Below are 18,602 nucleotides of genomic sequence, written 5' to 3'. Positions count from 1 at the left end.
AACATTGCCTTCATTGTAAATGCTTGTTCCTGCAGCATTCTTAGCAATCTACACCATCTCACTTTGCTCTTTTTCTTCGGGTTTTTTTTTTTTCTCTTTCCATCTTCTTAAACCCCTGGAGGTGTCTGTGGCGGGTTAGTGCTCCCTCAGTGATGTGAGTGGTTTCTGTGTCTGCCTGGTTGGGGTCTGGCCCCTTTCACGGCCCCTCACACCTGGCTCGGAGGGCTTCCAGACCTGGGCTTAACTCCTTGGAGAACTGCGATTTTTTTCTTTTTCTTTTTTTGGACCCAGGGGAAAGCTTGTATGCCCTTATCACCCCATCAGAGGAAAGGGTGTGAGGTCACTGTTTCAGAGGTGCTCGTGCCATCTGGTCTTCCTGTAAATCTTACAATCAGCTGCAAACACAAGAGAGCCAAAAGGGCAATGAAGGCCTCATTAGGCTCGGTCGTGCTTCTTTCATGCTCATTTATTATCTTTCGAAAGCAGCTCTTGAAATCATAAATCTTTTGTTAATGAAATGAAAATCAGAGCAAAGGTTTCATAGTGTATGTTTCTTTAGTTAAGAATGTAGTTTCTCAAACCAAAAAGGTGTCAAATGTTGTCAAATGTTCTTTCTCTGCAGCAGACTTGTTGCAGGTTGGAGAAGTTTGACTTGTAACTCGTGGTTAACATGCGAAAGAATGTATTTTAAACCATATCATTTTTTTCAAAACCTATCACAGAGTTAACATGATACATGACACACTAATATATGACAAGAAGTTCCCAACCAAGCATCAGTATGTGACTAGTTGTTAGTGAGAATGCATTGATTAGAGATGTAGTTGTCAAAAGTGATGTGGCTCAGGAGGTAGCGTGGGTCGTCTACTAATCAGAAGGCTGGTGGTTTGATCCCTTGCCGTCAAAGTGTCCTCGGGCAAGATGCTGAACCCCAAGTTGCTCCTGATGTGTTTATTGGAGCGTGAGTGTTAGATAGAAAGCACATAGGTGTAGGACAACATGCTTGTGAATGGATGAATAAGGCTTGTTGTCTAAGGCACTTGAGTACTCAAGCAGAGTAGAAAAGTGCTACATAAGAACGAGTCCATTTACCGTTTAGATTAGTTAGTGTTGTCTGGTTAGAAGCTGGTGGGTTTTACTTGTAACTGCAACTATTGTAGGCCTGCGCTTGACATATGGCATTGACTGTAATAAAAAACTGTTACTTAGGAAGCAAAGGTTCCCTGATTCGATGTCAGGAAAAGACACAAAGCCCTTTGGGGCTGTGCGTCTTTAATTTGACACAAAAAATCTGCCAAATACAACAGGTGGAGCTATCACTTGTGAATAAGGGAGCAGCTGAAAGTAGATTTGTCTTCTTCCTCTTCTGTAATTGCTTATCCCTCCTTTGTGGCACTCACAGGCTGCAGTATGTTATGTTACCACACTTTGAGAAGCATGGGTTTCATGAAGACCACATTTATAGTAAAGTCCAAAATGCTAATAAATCAGATGGTGGTTTAGGTCCACCCTAATATGTGCCTTTGTGCCATTCTGACAAAAAACGTTCTATTCTGTCTTAAAAAGTGCCAAATAAAATACTGAAAGTTGGCACAGTAACTCGTCGTTGTTAGTGCTTCCTCAGCCCCAAAATAAAAGCAGCTTTTGCCAAAAGGTCAAATAAGTTTCATCAGTAAGCTCAGACTTTTTTTTGTCTTCACTGTGGTTAAAAAAAGATCCCTATGGTACTAATTATCATGAGCAAAACAGGCAGAGGAGTTGGAAGAACAAATGACAAGGTTTTTCCATTTGTAGAATTTATAGTAAGAACGCTAACAAAAGCAACAACCGTGTTTAATTGGTAACTGTAAAAATGGGAGCGACAGACAGAGAGGGCAGATTAAAGACAAACCAATTACAGTCAACATGAAGTAATTATTCCCTGCTTTGAAAGGTTCACTGTTGACATTCCTCGCCATAAGCTTTGTTTTGAGCTACACTTTCTCTGCGTGCACTTCTTCGAGGCCGTGCTATTTCAGCCTGCATGCTGCTGTTGACAAAACATTTGCCATCTGTAAGCACTGGTGGAAACAAATTGGAAGTGAAGCGTTAGTTTTTGATGTATGGGAATTTGGAGAAACAGACTCTTTTTTTTTTTTTTCTTTTTCTTTTTTGTTTCAGCTTCCAGAGCAAGTGAGGATATATATTTGATGGAAAACACATTTGTAAACAGGGCATAACTTATCTCCATACCCAAAAGGCCATCACACACTGAATTATACTGTATATACCTGGGCTTGCATGTTCTAACTTAGTCTTGAAAATTTATAGCTCTCAAAGATATGAGTCTAGAAGTATTACCTTATGCTATAAGTTATGCCCATATTTCATTTCATACTTTTATCTCATTCGCTCTTCCTTGGCTTCTATGTCTCGCTACCACTTTAAGATCTCCTGGTTTTAATGACACGGCTGTTATAATCCCACAATGCTGAAGCACCTTGACTTCCTGGTTTCCAGAAGGAAGTGCTCAAAAGGGCCGTGTGGGAAAGATAGATGTGTTCTAGTCAAGTGTTTCATTACCTCTTAAACTGTCTAGGACCTAACCCCCCCCCCCCCCCCCCCCCCCCCCCCCAATACAGCACACAGATCAGCTTTTAGAGCCACATAGCAGGAACTTTAGTGGCCGCTGTTTCCACAAAGTGCACCTGAAACACAAGAGCCTTTTGTTCAAATTTTAAGTGTCTGTAGTAGCAAAGGCTTTAAATTTTATATGTGACACACTAGCAAGACATGTGCAACGGTTTTCATCTGCGTGTCACAATCCAAAACGCTTCACCATAAACAAAGGTAAGAGCAGCCAGCTTCATTTATGTACTCTGCACTTTGTAGCCGAACGGGCGGCTGTGGTGTCGAGCTGGAATGGAAACCTGTAGTTAAGAAAAATCACCATAGGAATAATCTAAGTTTTATATACAGTATTTGACTGGGCTATGATTTTAAGTTGGCCATATTAGGGATATTGGCTGCCACTGACATCAATGAGAGCCAAGAGTAGAAAAAAATCTGTTGGAAACCGAGGGTTAGAGCAGCCTTTAACCAGACAGATCGATAGATTGATATGTTAAGAGAAAGTTCTTGTGTATCTTAAGTGCAAAACAAAACACCAGCAGTACATTTTTTTAATACTGTGTGGATTTTTTTGGGGATTTTTTTAGCGTGGATTTTTTTAATCCACACTAAGGAGACTTTCAGTAGTCCTAAATTTAGATTCTGTTTTGATTGTTATGAGTGAAAACCCAGGCATAGCAGCAGTGTTGGAAGCTCTTCTTGGAAACAGTGCGTATTGTGTTGTCTGGATTGCTGTGCTGGAGGAAGACCTTTATGATGGCCCGTTGTCTGGATAAACATTTCCATTTTGTCTGTACCAAGCTGTGTGGATTTGTGCGAATGTATCAATATACTGCATGTGCTGGTTATTACAGGTGTAATCATTTCCTTGTTAGTGTGATCGTGCAAGAATGACTTTTAAAAGAAGATAAAGTCATGCTTTGTTAATTTTTCTCTAGGGTAAAGGGAATTCGAGAGGGCCTTGCGGGAACTGCTGACACACATATGTAGACAAGAGCGAGACGGGGATCTCACGGAATGCCCTTGTTGTACCAATAGAAACTTGACCTCCTGGTTTGTAATGAGATCCCATGGGAACACGTGCATGTTTTCCACCCAATCTCATGCAGCTTTTTGAAAAGCCACTGCTCCCGCTGCCCTCTCAGTGCAAATCTTTTCAATCTGAAAAGCACTCACTCACTGAAACACACATAGACATTGTGGTGACGTGGATGTTCATTCATGCACACTTACAGCTTAAGTCTGCAGGTTATGGTCGTAATTCAATTTAGTTCAGTTCATTGTTATTTTTATAGCACCAGTTCACAACAACTGTAACCTCAAGGCATGTTATATTGTTACCTAAAGATGACACCCTTTGGTCAAGCACTTAGTGACAGTGGGAAGGAAAAACTCCCTTTTAACAGGAATAAACCTCTGGTGGAATGATGCTCGGGGAGGGGCAGCCATCTGTTATCACTGGTTAGGGGATGAGGGGAGGGAGACAGGATAAGATACACACTGTGGAAAAGAGCCAGAGATTATTAATAACTAATGATTAAATGTAATTATGGTTTATGAAAGCAAGGAGAGGGAAAATAGGTGAGTGGAAAAGAAATCCTAATTGCATCATTTGAAGCCCCCAGGGTAACAAAGGGATGGTTCAGGCCACTGAGACACAGCCAATGAAGTCCCACCTACAAAGAATATTAAACATTATGGCTGTCCATTGAATTTGTATTAGGTGAATGTCTCTCTTTGTCAGTCCCCTTGGCAAGTAAAAAGAAAAACATTTTAAAGCTGCTGTTTCGTGGGATAGAACAACCTCATTTTTAAATGCTGCCAAAATTGGAAAAACTGAGCCTTTAATAAGATGTGCAATATCAGGCACCATCAACAGGAAGAATAGGAAACATTTTGTCACTGATAGGTCAAATATCTAAATGTCAGTTTTAAGTTCCTGCAAGTTAAGCTAAGGCATTTACACAACATTCAACTTGCATTACTGTAGTGGAATGTGGTTAATTTAGGAAATCGAGTAATGTTGTGTTTGCAAGTGCCTTATTCAGCTACAACAGCTTGCTAAGACACATATTACAGTTGGTTTCAACCAGCTAGCTAAACATTGATATAAAATCTAATGTTCTGTGGTGGCTGCAAGCATTTTGTTATTTTTTGAGCTCTCACTTGCATCTTAGTTTATGTTTTCCCCTCAGCTGAATGTAGTTTTCAGATATTTGGCATATCCTGAATCAATAAAAGTGTCTGATTGTGAAATGAAAGACCAAAGCCCCACAAAAAAATCTAGATAGTTGTAGTTGGTAGTAACAGGGTTTGGTAGTCTAGAAAAAGCTAATAATATTTTTATGCCTTGGTGCTGGTGATAAAATGTTGGTGGTCAAAGGTCAAGGACACTGTGACCTTTCATGTATTCAATCCTGGTTAATGTGAGATGTCAGGTACAGCTGGAGGAAATTTTATTACATCTGGGACAAATTTCCAGTAAGACAAGAACTGATTGGGGTTCGGTGGCTCAAGGTCGGTGTCGCTCTGACCTCACAAACCAGTTTTTATCCATAACTCAAGAAATCATATGCTAATTATAACAATATTGTACACAAATGTCTTATAAAGTAAAGTGATAAAACATATTTTTATCCAAAGGTTGAAAGCTCGAGTCTGGATCGACGCCGACGTAAACAGCAAGTCGACTGGTTGGCAGAGGCATACAACCCTGAGGCTGTAATCCTAGTCATGTGTTATATAGCTTCAGTACCTGCCTAAAAATTTGGTCCTCTGGGATGATGGGAATAACTTCATGTGGTCAGTGGAAATTTAGGAAATGAGTGTTACGCGTGATTTCATCCCACAGCCTCTCAACTCTTTCTGCTCCACTGGCACCATTTTGGTTTTTTGCTTCCAGCATGTTCTCTATAAATTAAGTCACCAGTGTTTAAACTGACATACTGAGTCACGTACTCAAATATACACAAGCAAATACTCCATAGACTGCTTGACACTGTGTTGAAAATACTAACATTACCTACATTTACCATTTACCTACACAAACACAGCAGCATGTCATCACGTGTTGGGGTTAAACTTGAAACCTTCTTCCGACCGGATGTGTCCCACTCTGTCCTTCCTCTGTGTCAGACCCCTCCGGCCCTCACGTGAGCAGACGGCTTACATCTGAACCCACTTCACCCCACCTGCCTGACCTATATTCTGGCTCCCCTTATTCTTCTTACCTACATCTGTAGAAGTTTTTAGCCTGAGCAGACCCACTGGCAGCAGAGTTACAATCCCATCCCAGAGCCTGTTTTACGGTAACAGAATTCAGTATACAAGCCAATTATATTATAAGAATGTTTGATTTAGTTCATTTCTCAAGCTCTCATTTTATCATCTCTGACCTTGCTGTCTAAGGTACATAAACTCTAATTTGGAAAAAAAAAATAATCCTTTGCAGTTATGCAGCACGCAGGCACATAGATTGAAATCGTCAGTGTTTCACGGCTTTAAGGCTGATTTTTGTAAGCTGACTGTTTTTTGGGACTGAATTCAGGCCAGAACCAGACTCAATCACACTACTATGCTCTGAGGAGCAGTAAGAATTTACCACAGCTCATCTTTCAGTTCACTTTACAAGAGGGTGGATGTAACGCAGCAGCTTGTTGCCAAAGTCTTTCTCATTTGGATGCGGTGCAGAAATCATCTGTTGGACTTCTTCCAGTTGTTCATTGTCCTAAAATCATTTGATAAAATTTATTTGGTGCAGTAGCCCTTCTACTCTCTCAGCTGTTCAAGTACAAAGAGGTGAGCAGTAGAACAGAAAGTGATACCACATTTAGCTTGTTTATTCTCCTCATAATGTTGTAGGAGATTTTGCCCTGCTCAGCACTGCAGTGGGTCTGCGGTGCCTGTGGAGCTTGCTCAGCCAAATACTGGGGAGGCGCTCTGCGTTACTTCATGCTATTGTTCCATTAGGCCTGTTTGTTTGTCTTCAGGGAATTTGTTTGGATTTAGGCCCACAGTAAATTTTGTCAAATGCTGGCAGACATTTATTCAGGTCTGAAAATGGAAGCGTCCCCCTGTTGTTTTACTGTATGGGGTTCAAATAAGTAAGTCTGGTAGTTCAGGTAAGTCTGGCAGTTGGCTCAGTGATTGGAATTAGTCTGGCTTTAATGGTCTGGGTTATTAGCTGACTAACAAATGTCTTGGTCCAGTACAGTAGAGCTGAGTAATAAACTTGACTTTTTATGGCAGACAGACTCTAAGTCAGGACGGAGCTAGAGATATGGATGCAGAAATGAGAAATAATAAGAGTAATCAATCAGACTGTAACTTAATCAGTAACTGAAATTCATTCTTTTTCTTCTTTATAATATACTTTGCAAAGAACTGTGTGTTAACAAATTTTACTGAAACTATCAAAGATAAGTGTTTATTCGACAGAAAAGTTGAAATCATATTGTATACATTGTATATAGAAGGGCTGTGTGAAGAGCAATTATTCCTTTATTCTAATGAGAAAAGAAAAACAAGAACACACCTTGTGAATATGTACAGATGAAGTTTTAAAAAATATATGTTTCAAACTAAACCTGAGCCTACACCTCTTTAATGTTTTTATGAAAGTTTTATTTTGATGTGACACTTCTCTTCTTCATTACAGATGTAGGTGGTTCACAACAACAAAAAAAAGTTATTTAAGATGATTAATCACTAATTAATTTGGTTAAACAGGTTTTTACTGCTACGGTTGTTTTATACCCATCTGTCTCATCACAACTGATCACAGAGTGGTGAAAGCAGAGTCGAGGACAGCTTGATGAGCTTGCTGGTCTACTGTCATCAGTATCGCGTTAAAGAGCAGAGGGTTATCCAAAATATACGTCCACAAATAATCAGATAATGCTGTTTGCCTTTCAGCTCCCAGTGTCATGCTAACTTCCAGAGACACTAAGCTAGCATTTTTTGCTATGCTAGCTATAGAAGATGGATGGATATCCTCTTAACTTTTTTTTAAAAAAAATCTGCATTCACTGGTGCCAGTGAACTGTATGTTAAGAATTGATGCAACTAAATCGATATGTGAGATATGTGTATATATTTTTAATCAGAAAATCCTGTTGGTTCCCATGAACTGACTATGAACTCATTTAACCAGTCTGTTTTGGTATCTGAGAAAGGATGTCTCAGCTGCTAGTTTAAAGAATTATTGGATACAACTTGATGCTAATATTGTATATTATCTTTTCCATTAGAGTTAGAAGGAACAATAAATCACTGTATTAGTGTGCAGTATCCCTCGTTCTCTCAGTCAGATATCCTTTCGTTTGTGACATCTACATTCATAACAACATAGTGATGGTCAAATAACTTAGATCAAGGCTGCAAGGTAAAATCTCACTAACCAACTTTATTGATCCATCCATTTTCTCACCCCCTTGTCCAATTCAGGTTACGCTTAGGGCAGAAAAAACAGATTTTGATTGTTTTGAAGACTTGGGAAAGTGGAAACAAGCCATAAACAAAATACTTGCATGATACCAGTTTCTTAAAATGAGCAGATAAGCAAACTCATTTTCCCGTGGGTGAAAACAGAGCTGTTCCATAAAGTTTAGAGCCGAGTTCCATAGATTCATTGCTACTAGACCTTTTCAATGAGTCATGTGATCCACTGTTGATAAACTGTTGATTGTTGCTGCTTTTAATATGCACTTAGATCTTTTATTTTAACTGATCATCCAATAAATATGTAAAACCATCTTAGGTTGCTCCAAATAAACCCTTTATACAAATTTGCTGGAAATACTCCTGATTTGTTTATGAGTCACAACAGGAAAAATAGTGGCTTTGCAAGTCTGTATTCAGTAATAATCTCCATAACTCTGTGAATACTAAAATCTGACATAGTAGAAAATCAATTTAGATGAAAAAAAAAACCTTTGTTAGGCCTTGCAGTATACAGCGATCCAGGTACAGTGGGCACAGGGAAGTACACCTCAGAAATCTAAGCGCAGCATCTGGCTAATGCACAGAATGCAAGATAAGAGTCTCCATGTTGCACTGTAGGGGCTAAAGATTTGGCCCCATTCCCAAAGTCCTGGTAAAATAAATGTTGCACACTGACAGACAGTTTGGCTGACCCAGTTTAGATAAATTCCAAAATGTAAATGAAACCAACGGGTCAGAGTGGTAAGTGGGAGAGAAGTGGACAGTTTTTTACTGTAAACAGAAAGTTGTTCATTTGATTTCTTGCATCCTTATAGATAAAGTTGTCTTTTTAAAAAACATATACGTCAGCTGGCTTGCATTGGTGCTGACTTCACAGACCTCAGACTGCTTCTCACCTCGGCAGTGGTCACGGAGCAGCCCTTCCTGCACATTCCTGGGGCTGTGGAAGATAATTGCTGTGGTTTATGAGAGGGAGAGGCCCTGAAGAAACACTTCCACCAGACTTCAGTTGTTTGATTTTGTACTTCTCTCAGAATTTGAGACACGGGAGCAGGGTCTGTCTCCTCCAGTCTCCTAGTCTGTGGTTCCCTGCTGCAACTCTGTGTCGTCCAAATGTTCTACTCACTCTTAAGGCAGTTGCATGTTGAAATAAATTGAGTGTAAGAGTGCTGCACCGATGACAGGCTGCTCACTCGACACTTCAAAGTTTCTTTAAAGCTGTCCTTTTTACCCTGGCTGTCCTTTTCCCCAGTGGCATGCATCTTAACTCTAATCACTGTGCTTTGAAGGGAGCTCATTGTCTGCAAGCATCTTATTACGTGACATACAGTACATACAAAGGGAGTTAGCAGTGTTATTGTTGCTCTTTGTGTGAGGTATGGTAAAGCTGCTCATGATTATATAAATGGAGGCCCACATTGTTGGCCCCAAATCAGTGCTTGAGAGTGGAGAGAGTCCTTTACAGACTCTGGACTCACATGTTCCTCTTATTAACCCTCTTCTAAAGTTATAGATGACTGTCTGTTGTACAGTTTAAAAACAACCCTGGGTTTTGGGCCAACACTTAGGGAAGTATGGCAAACGTTCATCCCAGTTTCAAAGCTTAAAACTGTAAGAAGCAGGCAGCCTAATTCTTAAAGGGCCGTTAAATGACTAGTTAAAGCAAAGTGTGTGTAAATCGCTTTCATTTGCAGTCCGCATACGTGATTGTTTGGAGAGTAATTAAATGTCTCCTTTTAACTGTTTTGACCAGAATATGAAGGTTTCCCATAATGACAGGTAATTTAATTTTTTTTCTAAACAGTTACAGTATCATTTTACCTAACCATTCGGTCTTTGCGGTTTTTGGATTTGTAGTCAAATCGTACATCAAGAGGCCGCTGGCAATGAATAATTTCATGAAGCAGCAGTTTTAATGAATGTGAGAAAAAAGGTAATGGCTGTGTGTTTTCTGGCGCCACATAACGGTTCAAGTAACATATCATTTCCATATCTTAACTGTTCGCTAAATTAAATTCAAATATGATATTTATTCTGATTGTTTTTTGCGCGGTTGACTGCTTGAGTGACTGGCTCTCAGTAGCAGAGATGTCAGACTCGTTTTGCATGGTGGGCCACATACAGCCCACGTTGATGTTAAGAGGGCCGGACCAATTAAATTGAACTTTATTTATATAGCGTCAAATCACAACAACTGTCACCTCGAGGTGTAACCAATGAAACGCCTCCATCTATCAAATCAAAGATTTTTACCTACACATTTAAAACCTGAGATATCGTAACATACAGCGGCTTGCAAAAGTATTCGGCCCCCTTGAACTTTTCCACATTTGTCACATTACAGCCACAAACATGAATCAGTTTTATTGGAATTCCACGTGAAAGACCAACACAAAGTGGTGTACACGTGAGAAGTGGAACGAAAATCATACATGATTCCAAACATTTTTTACAAATAAATAACTGCAAAGTGGGGTGTGCGTAATTATTCAGCCCCCTTTGGTCTGAGTGCAGTCAGTTGCCCATAGACATTGCCTGGTGAGTGCTAATGACTAAATAGAGTGCACCTGTGTGTGATCTAATGTCAGTACAAATACAGCTGCTCTGTGACGGCTTCAGAGGTTGTCTAAGAGAATATTGGGAGCAACAACACCATGAAGTCCAAAGAACACACCAGACAGGTCAGGGATAAAGTTATTGACAAATTTAAAGCAGGCTTAGGCAACAAAAAGATTTCTCAAGCCTTGAACATCCTACGGAGCACTGTTCAAGCAATCATTCAGAAACAGAAGGAGTATGGCACAACTGTAAACCTACCAAGACAAGGCCGTCCACCTAAACTCACAGGCCGAACAAGGAGGGCGCTGATCAGAAATGAAGCCAAGAGTCCCATGGTGACTCTGGACGAGCTGCAGAGATCTACAGCTCAGGTGGGGGAATCTGTCCATAGGACAACGATTAGTCGTGCACTGCACAAAGTTGGCCTTGATGGAAGAGTAGCAAGAAGAAAGCCATTGTTAACAGAAACCATAAGAAGTCCCGTTTGCAGTTTGCCATGAGCCATGTGGAGGACACAGCAAACATGTGGAAGAAGGTGCTCTGGTCAGATGAGGCCAAAATGCAAAACGCTATGTGTGGCAGAAAACTAACACTGCACATCACTCTGAACACACCATCCCCACTGTCAAATATGGTGGTGGCAGCATCATGCTCTGGGGGTGCTTCTCTTCAGCAGGGACAGGGAAGCTGGTCAGAGTTGATGGGAAGATGGATGGAGCCAAATACAGGGCAATCTTGGAAGAAAACCTCTTGGAGTCTGCAAAAGACTTGAGACTGGGGCAGAGGTTCACCTTCCAGCAGGACAATGACCCTAAACATAAAGCCAGGGCAACAATGGAAGGATTTAAAACAAAACATATCCATGTGTTAGAATGGCCCAGTCAAAGTCCAGATCTAAATCCAATCGAGAATCTGTGACAAGATCTGAAAACTGCTGTTCACAAACGCTGTCCATCTAATCTGACTGAGCTGGAGCTGTTTCGCAAAGAAAAATGGGCAAAGATTTCAGTCTCTAGATGTGCAAAGCTGGTAGAGACAAACCCTAAAAGACTGGCAGCTGTAATTGCAGCAAAAGGTGGTTCTACAAAGTGCTGACTCAGGGGGCTGAATAATTACGCACACCCCACTTTGCAGTTATTTATTTGTAAAAAATGTTTGGAATCATGTATGATTTTCGTTCCACTTCTCATGTGTACACCACTTTGTATTGGTCTTTCACCTGGAATTCCAATAAAATTGATTCATGTTTGGCTGTAATGTGACAAAATGTGGAAAAGTTCAAAGGGGGCGAATACTTTTGCAAGCCGCTGTAAGAAAAAGAAGTGTAATTTCAACCACACCAGTCACTCAATCACAAATTTCTATGGTAGATAGTGGGGAAAAAAATGGTAACTTTTCTCTCATTCAATTGTTTTCTTTTTTCTCTTAATCACGTCAATGAATGTCATAAAAGCTGTAAAACGTAGCAAAATACAGTGCAAAATATATGCCTTCACATTTTCCATGCAGTGAGGCTGGTTTGGAGTCTTTGCCGGGCCGATTCTGGCCTTATGTTTGGCACCTCTGTTCTATAGGCTAAAACCTTTAAATGTTGCCTTGTGATAACATGTCAGCGTGATCTAAAAGCCTGCTCGCTTTGTGGTGGATAGATAAAGTCTCATCTGTCAGCAACTGAACATTCGTGTTGCGTAATGACACTTAAAAGTCTCATTAAAGACGCGTGTTTTCAGTGGAATTTCTTAAAAGCACATTGCACTAAGGCAGATACCGTACACAGGTGCACGCAAGAGATAAGTGTGCAGTGATGATATTGCAGGTCTGCTAATGCCACACAGCTCTTTAAAGTTGAGGCTGTTTTGTGTTTGTATAAAAATTGACTGTGCATCATTATTTTGTACACTGTGCTCACAGTGTGCTGTAAATGATCTCTTTAAAGCTGTCTGGTGGGAGAGCTACAGAGGGTTTCTCTCTGGCCTGCACTGACCGATAGTCAATCGCTTTTTCAAAAACACATTCTATTGTGGTCTGCTGTGACACAACGCCCAGAGCTCGCAGTGGGAAAGGACCGTTTCTCTGTTCTGACATGTTGCGAGTACTTAACCCCAATTTATAAAAGATGCACTGTCGCCACCGCTGCTTGCTGCCGCTGCAGTACGCCGACAGCAAGCACATACACACAGACACACACAGGGCCTGTCCACCCACACGCTCTCACACATCATGTACACACAGCAGCTGCACCTGGGAATTTTGGCCTATCAGCTGCATATTCGCGATTTTCAATGCCGCTCTAGAAGACTGCATGCAGAAATTTATACGTATATAACAGAAAGTGCAGCCTGTCATCATAACATGTTATAAGAAAGTGATGTAAACATACAAAGAAGAGATTAGATCAAAATCTGTGAATGTATACAGTTTCAAAGCACCTGTTTCTCTGCTTTTTTGTCACAGCTGCTAATATATCTGATCACTTTTATATATATGATCCTTCTGAATAAAAACACCAATGGCTTGACTTATTGAGAATATTCTCCTATGTATTATTACCTCCCAACACTCTAACTTCTGCCAAGAAACAGTCAAACAGGCTCTCCAAAAATGTTCCACTTTTAATGCGTCACGTGCTCTTCCCCCCGTGTCAGCTAATGTATCATGTAAAGTTTCTGTGGGTTCAAACTGAACTCATCTTGTTGTGGTCTTCTGTATGAAAGCATTACTTCTACATGTGTGGACTTCCTCTGAGATGCTGCTTTAAAAACAAAACAAAAACACCCACCACATTTTAAATGGTGCTTTTGTCTGTTCCACTCCTGTCCTGTAATGTTTATCTCCCTTCCCCCATCTCCTTCAACAGAAGCCCTACACTTTTACTGCCCCCCACTGAGATCCCTTGGCTCTGATTAGGTTCTTATTTATGTATCCTGTTACAGATAGAAGTCATGTCAGCTTCCATTGAGGCACTCTGCTCAGTTATACTGCCCCCAGTTGTGTCCACTAACTTGAGAGTTGAATGTGGACAAGTGATGTTTTTTTTTAAGATCTTCACCTAATTGTTGAGATTTTCAATTTTCACAGCAACTCCAGTTTGCATGTACAGTTCATATATAATTACTACTACATTTACTACAATTACTACATATATAAAACTAGAGTGTTGGAAGATCATTGTCTTATTTCACCAAAATAAAAAAGAATTAGAGAATGTGTGAATAATACAGGGGGAAATGATCTGATAGTGTACATTTTTGGTCTTATATACAGTGCTGTGCACAAGTCTTGAGCCATTCCTCATTTCTTGATAGCTTGCTTGCAAGGAGGCAGATTTTCTTGTATATTTTTTGTCATCTTGAACAAGTTTTCCAGGTTTTCTGAATGTTTTCAAAGCTTTTCTTCAACCATTTTCAAACCAGTCCTCATACCCGACCAGAGCAATGATTTTTGTTCGTTAAGCCACTTAATATCAACATATGAATCATTCAAGCATAAGGAAGGCAACCAGCTCAAGAGGTGAAACAGTGTTTTGCCTATGCATGACATTTTTAAATGGTATCTTCAGCAGAAGTGAACGGTTTCAATGGAAGGATGTCAAGAAGTCATTCTTAATGGAGGAAAACGGGTAGAAAAGCCTGAGGTATGCCAAATTACACAAGAACTCAACTGAAGGTCAGTGTCAGAAGTCTTATAGAGTGATGCATTGTCAACAGTATTTACAGAGGAGGAATTATGAATGCAGAAAACTGCCATCATATTTTAGTCCACTATGAAATACCATCTGGTAAGATCCTGATTGGCAGAAGCTTCATTCTTGACGTGACAATGATCCCAAACACACTGCCAATGCAGTAAAAGCAGAGTCATGGTTTGGCCTCCCCAGCCCCCCCTCCACGTTATCGAAGCAGGCTGGGATCATCTTGACAGAGAACAGACTGAAAAGCAGCCAAAACCCAAAGAAGAGCTTTGAATGTCCTTCAAGAAGCCTGGAGAGCAATTCCTGAAGACTCCTTAAAGAAATGACAAGAAAGCTGCCTAAGAGAGTTCAGGCTCTGATAAAGTAAATCAAATATTGATTTCCAATCTCATTAAAATCAATTGTACAAACTCTGGTTTCGCCATATAAATTTCCATGTATACTTGCACGTATGAGTAAACCACTGTACCTCATTTATCTAGCAAAATATAAAGATTTTTGCACAGTATTGTACCACAAGGTCATGTCTCCTGTCATATATTGGGGCTGAAATCTCTCAAAAAGCACCAAAGTAAACTGAATACAGTCTGTTATCCCTTAATCATTGGTGAAACTTAAGTTTCACCTGCTTTGCATAGTCAGGATTCCACTGAGAGCAAAGACAGGTTTGATGGACAATTATGAAACGATGAAAACATCAACTGTAATACCATAAGATTGACCATCCCTGTGCTCTTTCCTCCCATGTCTTTCTTTTGTCTGCCTTTCCCACTCTCCTTTTCTCCAGCTCTTGGTCAAATAATGCTGTACGTGGACGGGATGAACGGCCTCATATCTCACAATGAAACGATCCAGTGGCTTTACACGCTGGTTGGATCCAAGGTAAAAAAAAAAAAAAAAATGTAAAAATGACTCCACACTGTAGATATCCTGTAAGATCAACTCAACGACACCACCTGGCCACTGATGAGAAGGATAAAATCCTATACTTGCTGCCCTGCTGTCAGTGTGGTCACCTCAGCCCTCTACTGGCCAGACTGCAGTATGTGCAGCAAATGTGCAGCAGATGAGGGAGCTGCACTGGCTCTCTTTTCACACAGTTTTGATGTTCTTACAAATTACTTTCCTGCCTTTCCGTGTAAATACTGACAAACTATTTGGTGTCTGGTTTATTTTTCTTTTAATTTGAACCCTGTCTTTGTAATCACCTCGCCAGGAAAGAAAACTTGTTTTGCACCACCCCTCCCATTGTGTTGATTTTAACCTCAGCTTTGCAGCATATCATAACCATAACACTCTTCTCACCTACTTTTTTTTCTTAAATCTCTTTTTCCATATTTTACAGTGGTGTAAATCACTGGAAACATTTACTAAACCTTAGATATCTTGCTTTATTTTGAGGCTCATCTGTGGTTCAGCATTTTGATTTTTATGGCATTTTTATACCGTCTGACTGCTGTACAGTGTGTTCCCATGAGCTGTCAGAGGCACACAGCACTCTTATCAAAACCTTGCAAGACTGCCCCTAAAGGAAAGGGCTTTTACCATTTGATGCCATTAAGCATCTGGAATTTAAAGGGCTTGCACATGCTCATCATAGTTGTTTGCAGAAACATTAAGTTCACAGTTGAATTTGTGCGCTCTGTGTTTGTTGCTTTAACAGATTGTTTTTCTTTCCACAGTTTCGTCTGGTGGTGAAGACATCCCTAAAGCTGCTGCTGGTGTTTGTCGAGTACACCGAGTCCAATGCTGCCCTTCTCATAAAGGCTGTGAACGCTGTGGATACCAAAAGGGGTACGATGCTTGCATAACTGAGAAACAAACATAAATGCACAACACTACTGTCAAAGGAGGGACCGACTCGTTCTCTATTCCCACACTCACATAGTATAGATATTAATAAAGGAGAAAACATCGGAAACCTGCTGCATTAACCAGAGTGTCAGTGAATTCAGTGTGTAATATGTTGGAGCTAATGGAGTTATTTGCGTATGCTAGTCTTTAAGCCAATCATAAATTCCACTTACTTCCCCATAAAACTACAGTGTGTGCTACTATTTAATCATTGAATATGTTCACCTTATATTTAGTCTCTGTGGGATTTGTTTCTACATAGCATCATCATTAAGTTTTAATTCTCGGCTGCTCAGTGAAACCTGAGCAGTAAAACACAGAAAGCGCAGTCCGATCAGTTGTTCTCAGCCGCGCCACAGCCACACATGGAATGAGGCTTATTGAGAAGGAGTCTATCTCCTGCCTGCAGTGGGGTTCAGTTACCTGCCATCCTAAAAGCTCAGCATTGTGCTGTGGCATACAGCAGGGGGTTGGTCATCCGTGTGCAGGGCTCAGGTATCCCTCTGTCACTTCTGCTGTTGCGTAAGAGGACTGAACATGATCCCCTGTCTCCCGATGAGAGGAGTTGGTCTTCATGGCTGAGACGGTGCTCCTTGCTTATTGCCACATGCAGACGCCTCCGTTTTTTGTTTTTCATTTTTACTGCTGTGTTTCTAGAGGAAGATGAAAGCCATACTGCAAAGTCTGCTGGCGCAATAAGATGACTTAAAAGGTTTTATTTTTTATATTGCTACACAGCGACAGAGCCAAATCGGTTTTTATGACAAACTGTGAGATGATCAAATGGATGATTTCAGATTTTGTAGTTGTTCAGCATCTTTGTAAACCTTGAAATAACTTTTCTTTTTATACACACTTGTGTTGCATGTGTTTTCATGATGCAGGTACAAAACTGTGGTCAAATGTCATGGAGATCCTTGATGAGAAGGATGGAGTGGATACAGAGCTGCTGGTGTTCGCAATGACGCTCATCAATAAGGTCAGTAAATACTATTTAGATACTATTTAACCAACTATTTCTGCATTACCTTGAAGTATAGCATTTACCTGCCTGTCTCTAGTGGTTTTCCTTCCCAATCTGCTACATTTAAAGCCCCCTTTATATATTGTATATAGATTGTTTTATCAGCACCTGAATAATGTAGAGATAACAAAGAAAGTCTTTTGAGGTGAGAGGTCATTTGTATTTGTGTGTTTGTGGGATTGCAAATGTTGCTTATATGAAATTGCAGTAACTGTGGTAATGAAGAATAAACTGCAGGAGTGTAAAATGATTTAAGTGTGGATACAGGGCTGCTGGTGTTCAGTGTTTATTATCCTTGTGGATATAGAAAAATGTGTTTACATACTACTAATGTGTTTAGGTATACAGCCTGGCTACAGATCGTTTTTAAATATATTACTTGAATATATTATTTATTACTCAGATTAGCTTCAGTCCTGCAGGTGAATTATCAGTTTAGTTTTGTTATTGTTTCATTATCATGTGTTGGCCCTGGCAAGTATCGAGGGTGTACCCTTCCTGTTGCCCTGTGACAGCTTGAATGATTGGATAAGCAACTAAGAAAATGGATGGATGGAAAATCGCATGTGTTTGCTTCTGTGCGTGTCTCAGACGTTGGCAGGCCTACCAGACCAGGACTCCTACTATGACATGGTGGATTGTCTGGAGGAGCAAGGCATCGAAGCCACGGCCCAGAGACACCTAAGCAGAAAAGGCACTGATCTCGACCTCGTGGAACAGTTCAACATCTATGAGGTCAGGAAGCCTTCAGTACAAACCTTTATCTCTGTACAAACAAGCTCAGTGTGTCTAATAAGTCAAATAGCAGCCGGGAATGCGTCTGTGTAAAGATCCCTGTTATACTTTATTCACTCGCTGTCTCTTTGACCTAGATGACTCTCCGTCATGAGGACGGTGACGATGACACCCAGTTGCCCCCGAGTGGGCGAAAGGACCGCCGGCGGGCCAGTGTCGGCGGCACTAATGAGAGGCGAGGCCTGGAGAGAAGACGCAGCCGGAGACATTCGCTTCAGAATAGCAGAGGCCATGCTTCTGCCCCAGCATCACCCAGCACTAGTCACGCTCGTGCAAGTGGCTTCCTCCGCTTTGGTAGCCAACATGAAGATATCAGTGAAAGGTAAAGTTTGCAAAAGAAGCAAAGGAGAGGAGAAGTGGAAGAGAATTAGGACACTAAAAGAAAGATTTAGTTTGGCGTTTATTAAGTAATGACCTAGAGCAGAGCACATGCACAGGCAGGTCGACCATGACCTCGTTATTAAATGTTTCATCCAGCTGGGTGATCTAAAGCCTGAAAGATAGCTGCAAGTAAAAAGGAATCACAAATGATTCCCATTGAGTTATTTTACAGGAAGGCTGCCCGACTACAAGTGTGTATTATATTTCATTTGTGGAGCTCTACCCTGTCCAGAGCTGAGGAAAAGA

At 40.7% G+C, this 18,602-nt stretch overlaps 1 protein-coding gene across 4 annotated transcripts in view; it reads left to right on the top strand.

Moving 5' to 3' along the window:
* The window catches only part of fhod3b (formin homology 2 domain containing 3b), a 100,238-nt gene that overhangs the window by 64,548 nt on the left and 17,088 nt on the right, over positions 1 to 18,602 (top strand). For all 4 annotated transcript variants that reach the window (XM_085473576.1, XM_085473575.1, XM_085473574.1 and 1 more), the window contains exons 6-10: positions 15,090 to 15,184; positions 15,985 to 16,096; positions 17,041 to 17,135; positions 17,772 to 17,915; positions 18,053 to 18,297. In XM_085473576.1, the coding sequence (XP_085329702.1) occupies positions 15,090 to 15,184; positions 15,985 to 16,096; positions 17,041 to 17,135; positions 17,772 to 17,915; positions 18,053 to 18,297 (691 nt within the window). The remainder of the gene's footprint in view (positions 1 to 15,089; positions 15,185 to 15,984; positions 16,097 to 17,040; positions 17,136 to 17,771; positions 17,916 to 18,052; positions 18,298 to 18,602) is intronic.

This window comes from Copadichromis virginalis, linkage group LG11 (assembly GCF_057382275.1).
Source record: "Copadichromis virginalis isolate Kocher_CV1m ecotype Utaka linkage group LG11, C_Virginalis_male_GT1.1, whole genome shotgun sequence".
Taxonomy (NCBI): Eukaryota; Metazoa; Chordata; class Actinopteri; order Cichliformes; family Cichlidae; genus Copadichromis; species Copadichromis virginalis.
The sequence above is the reverse complement of the archived record's forward strand: the minus strand, read 5'-3'. Positions and strand labels throughout refer to the sequence as shown.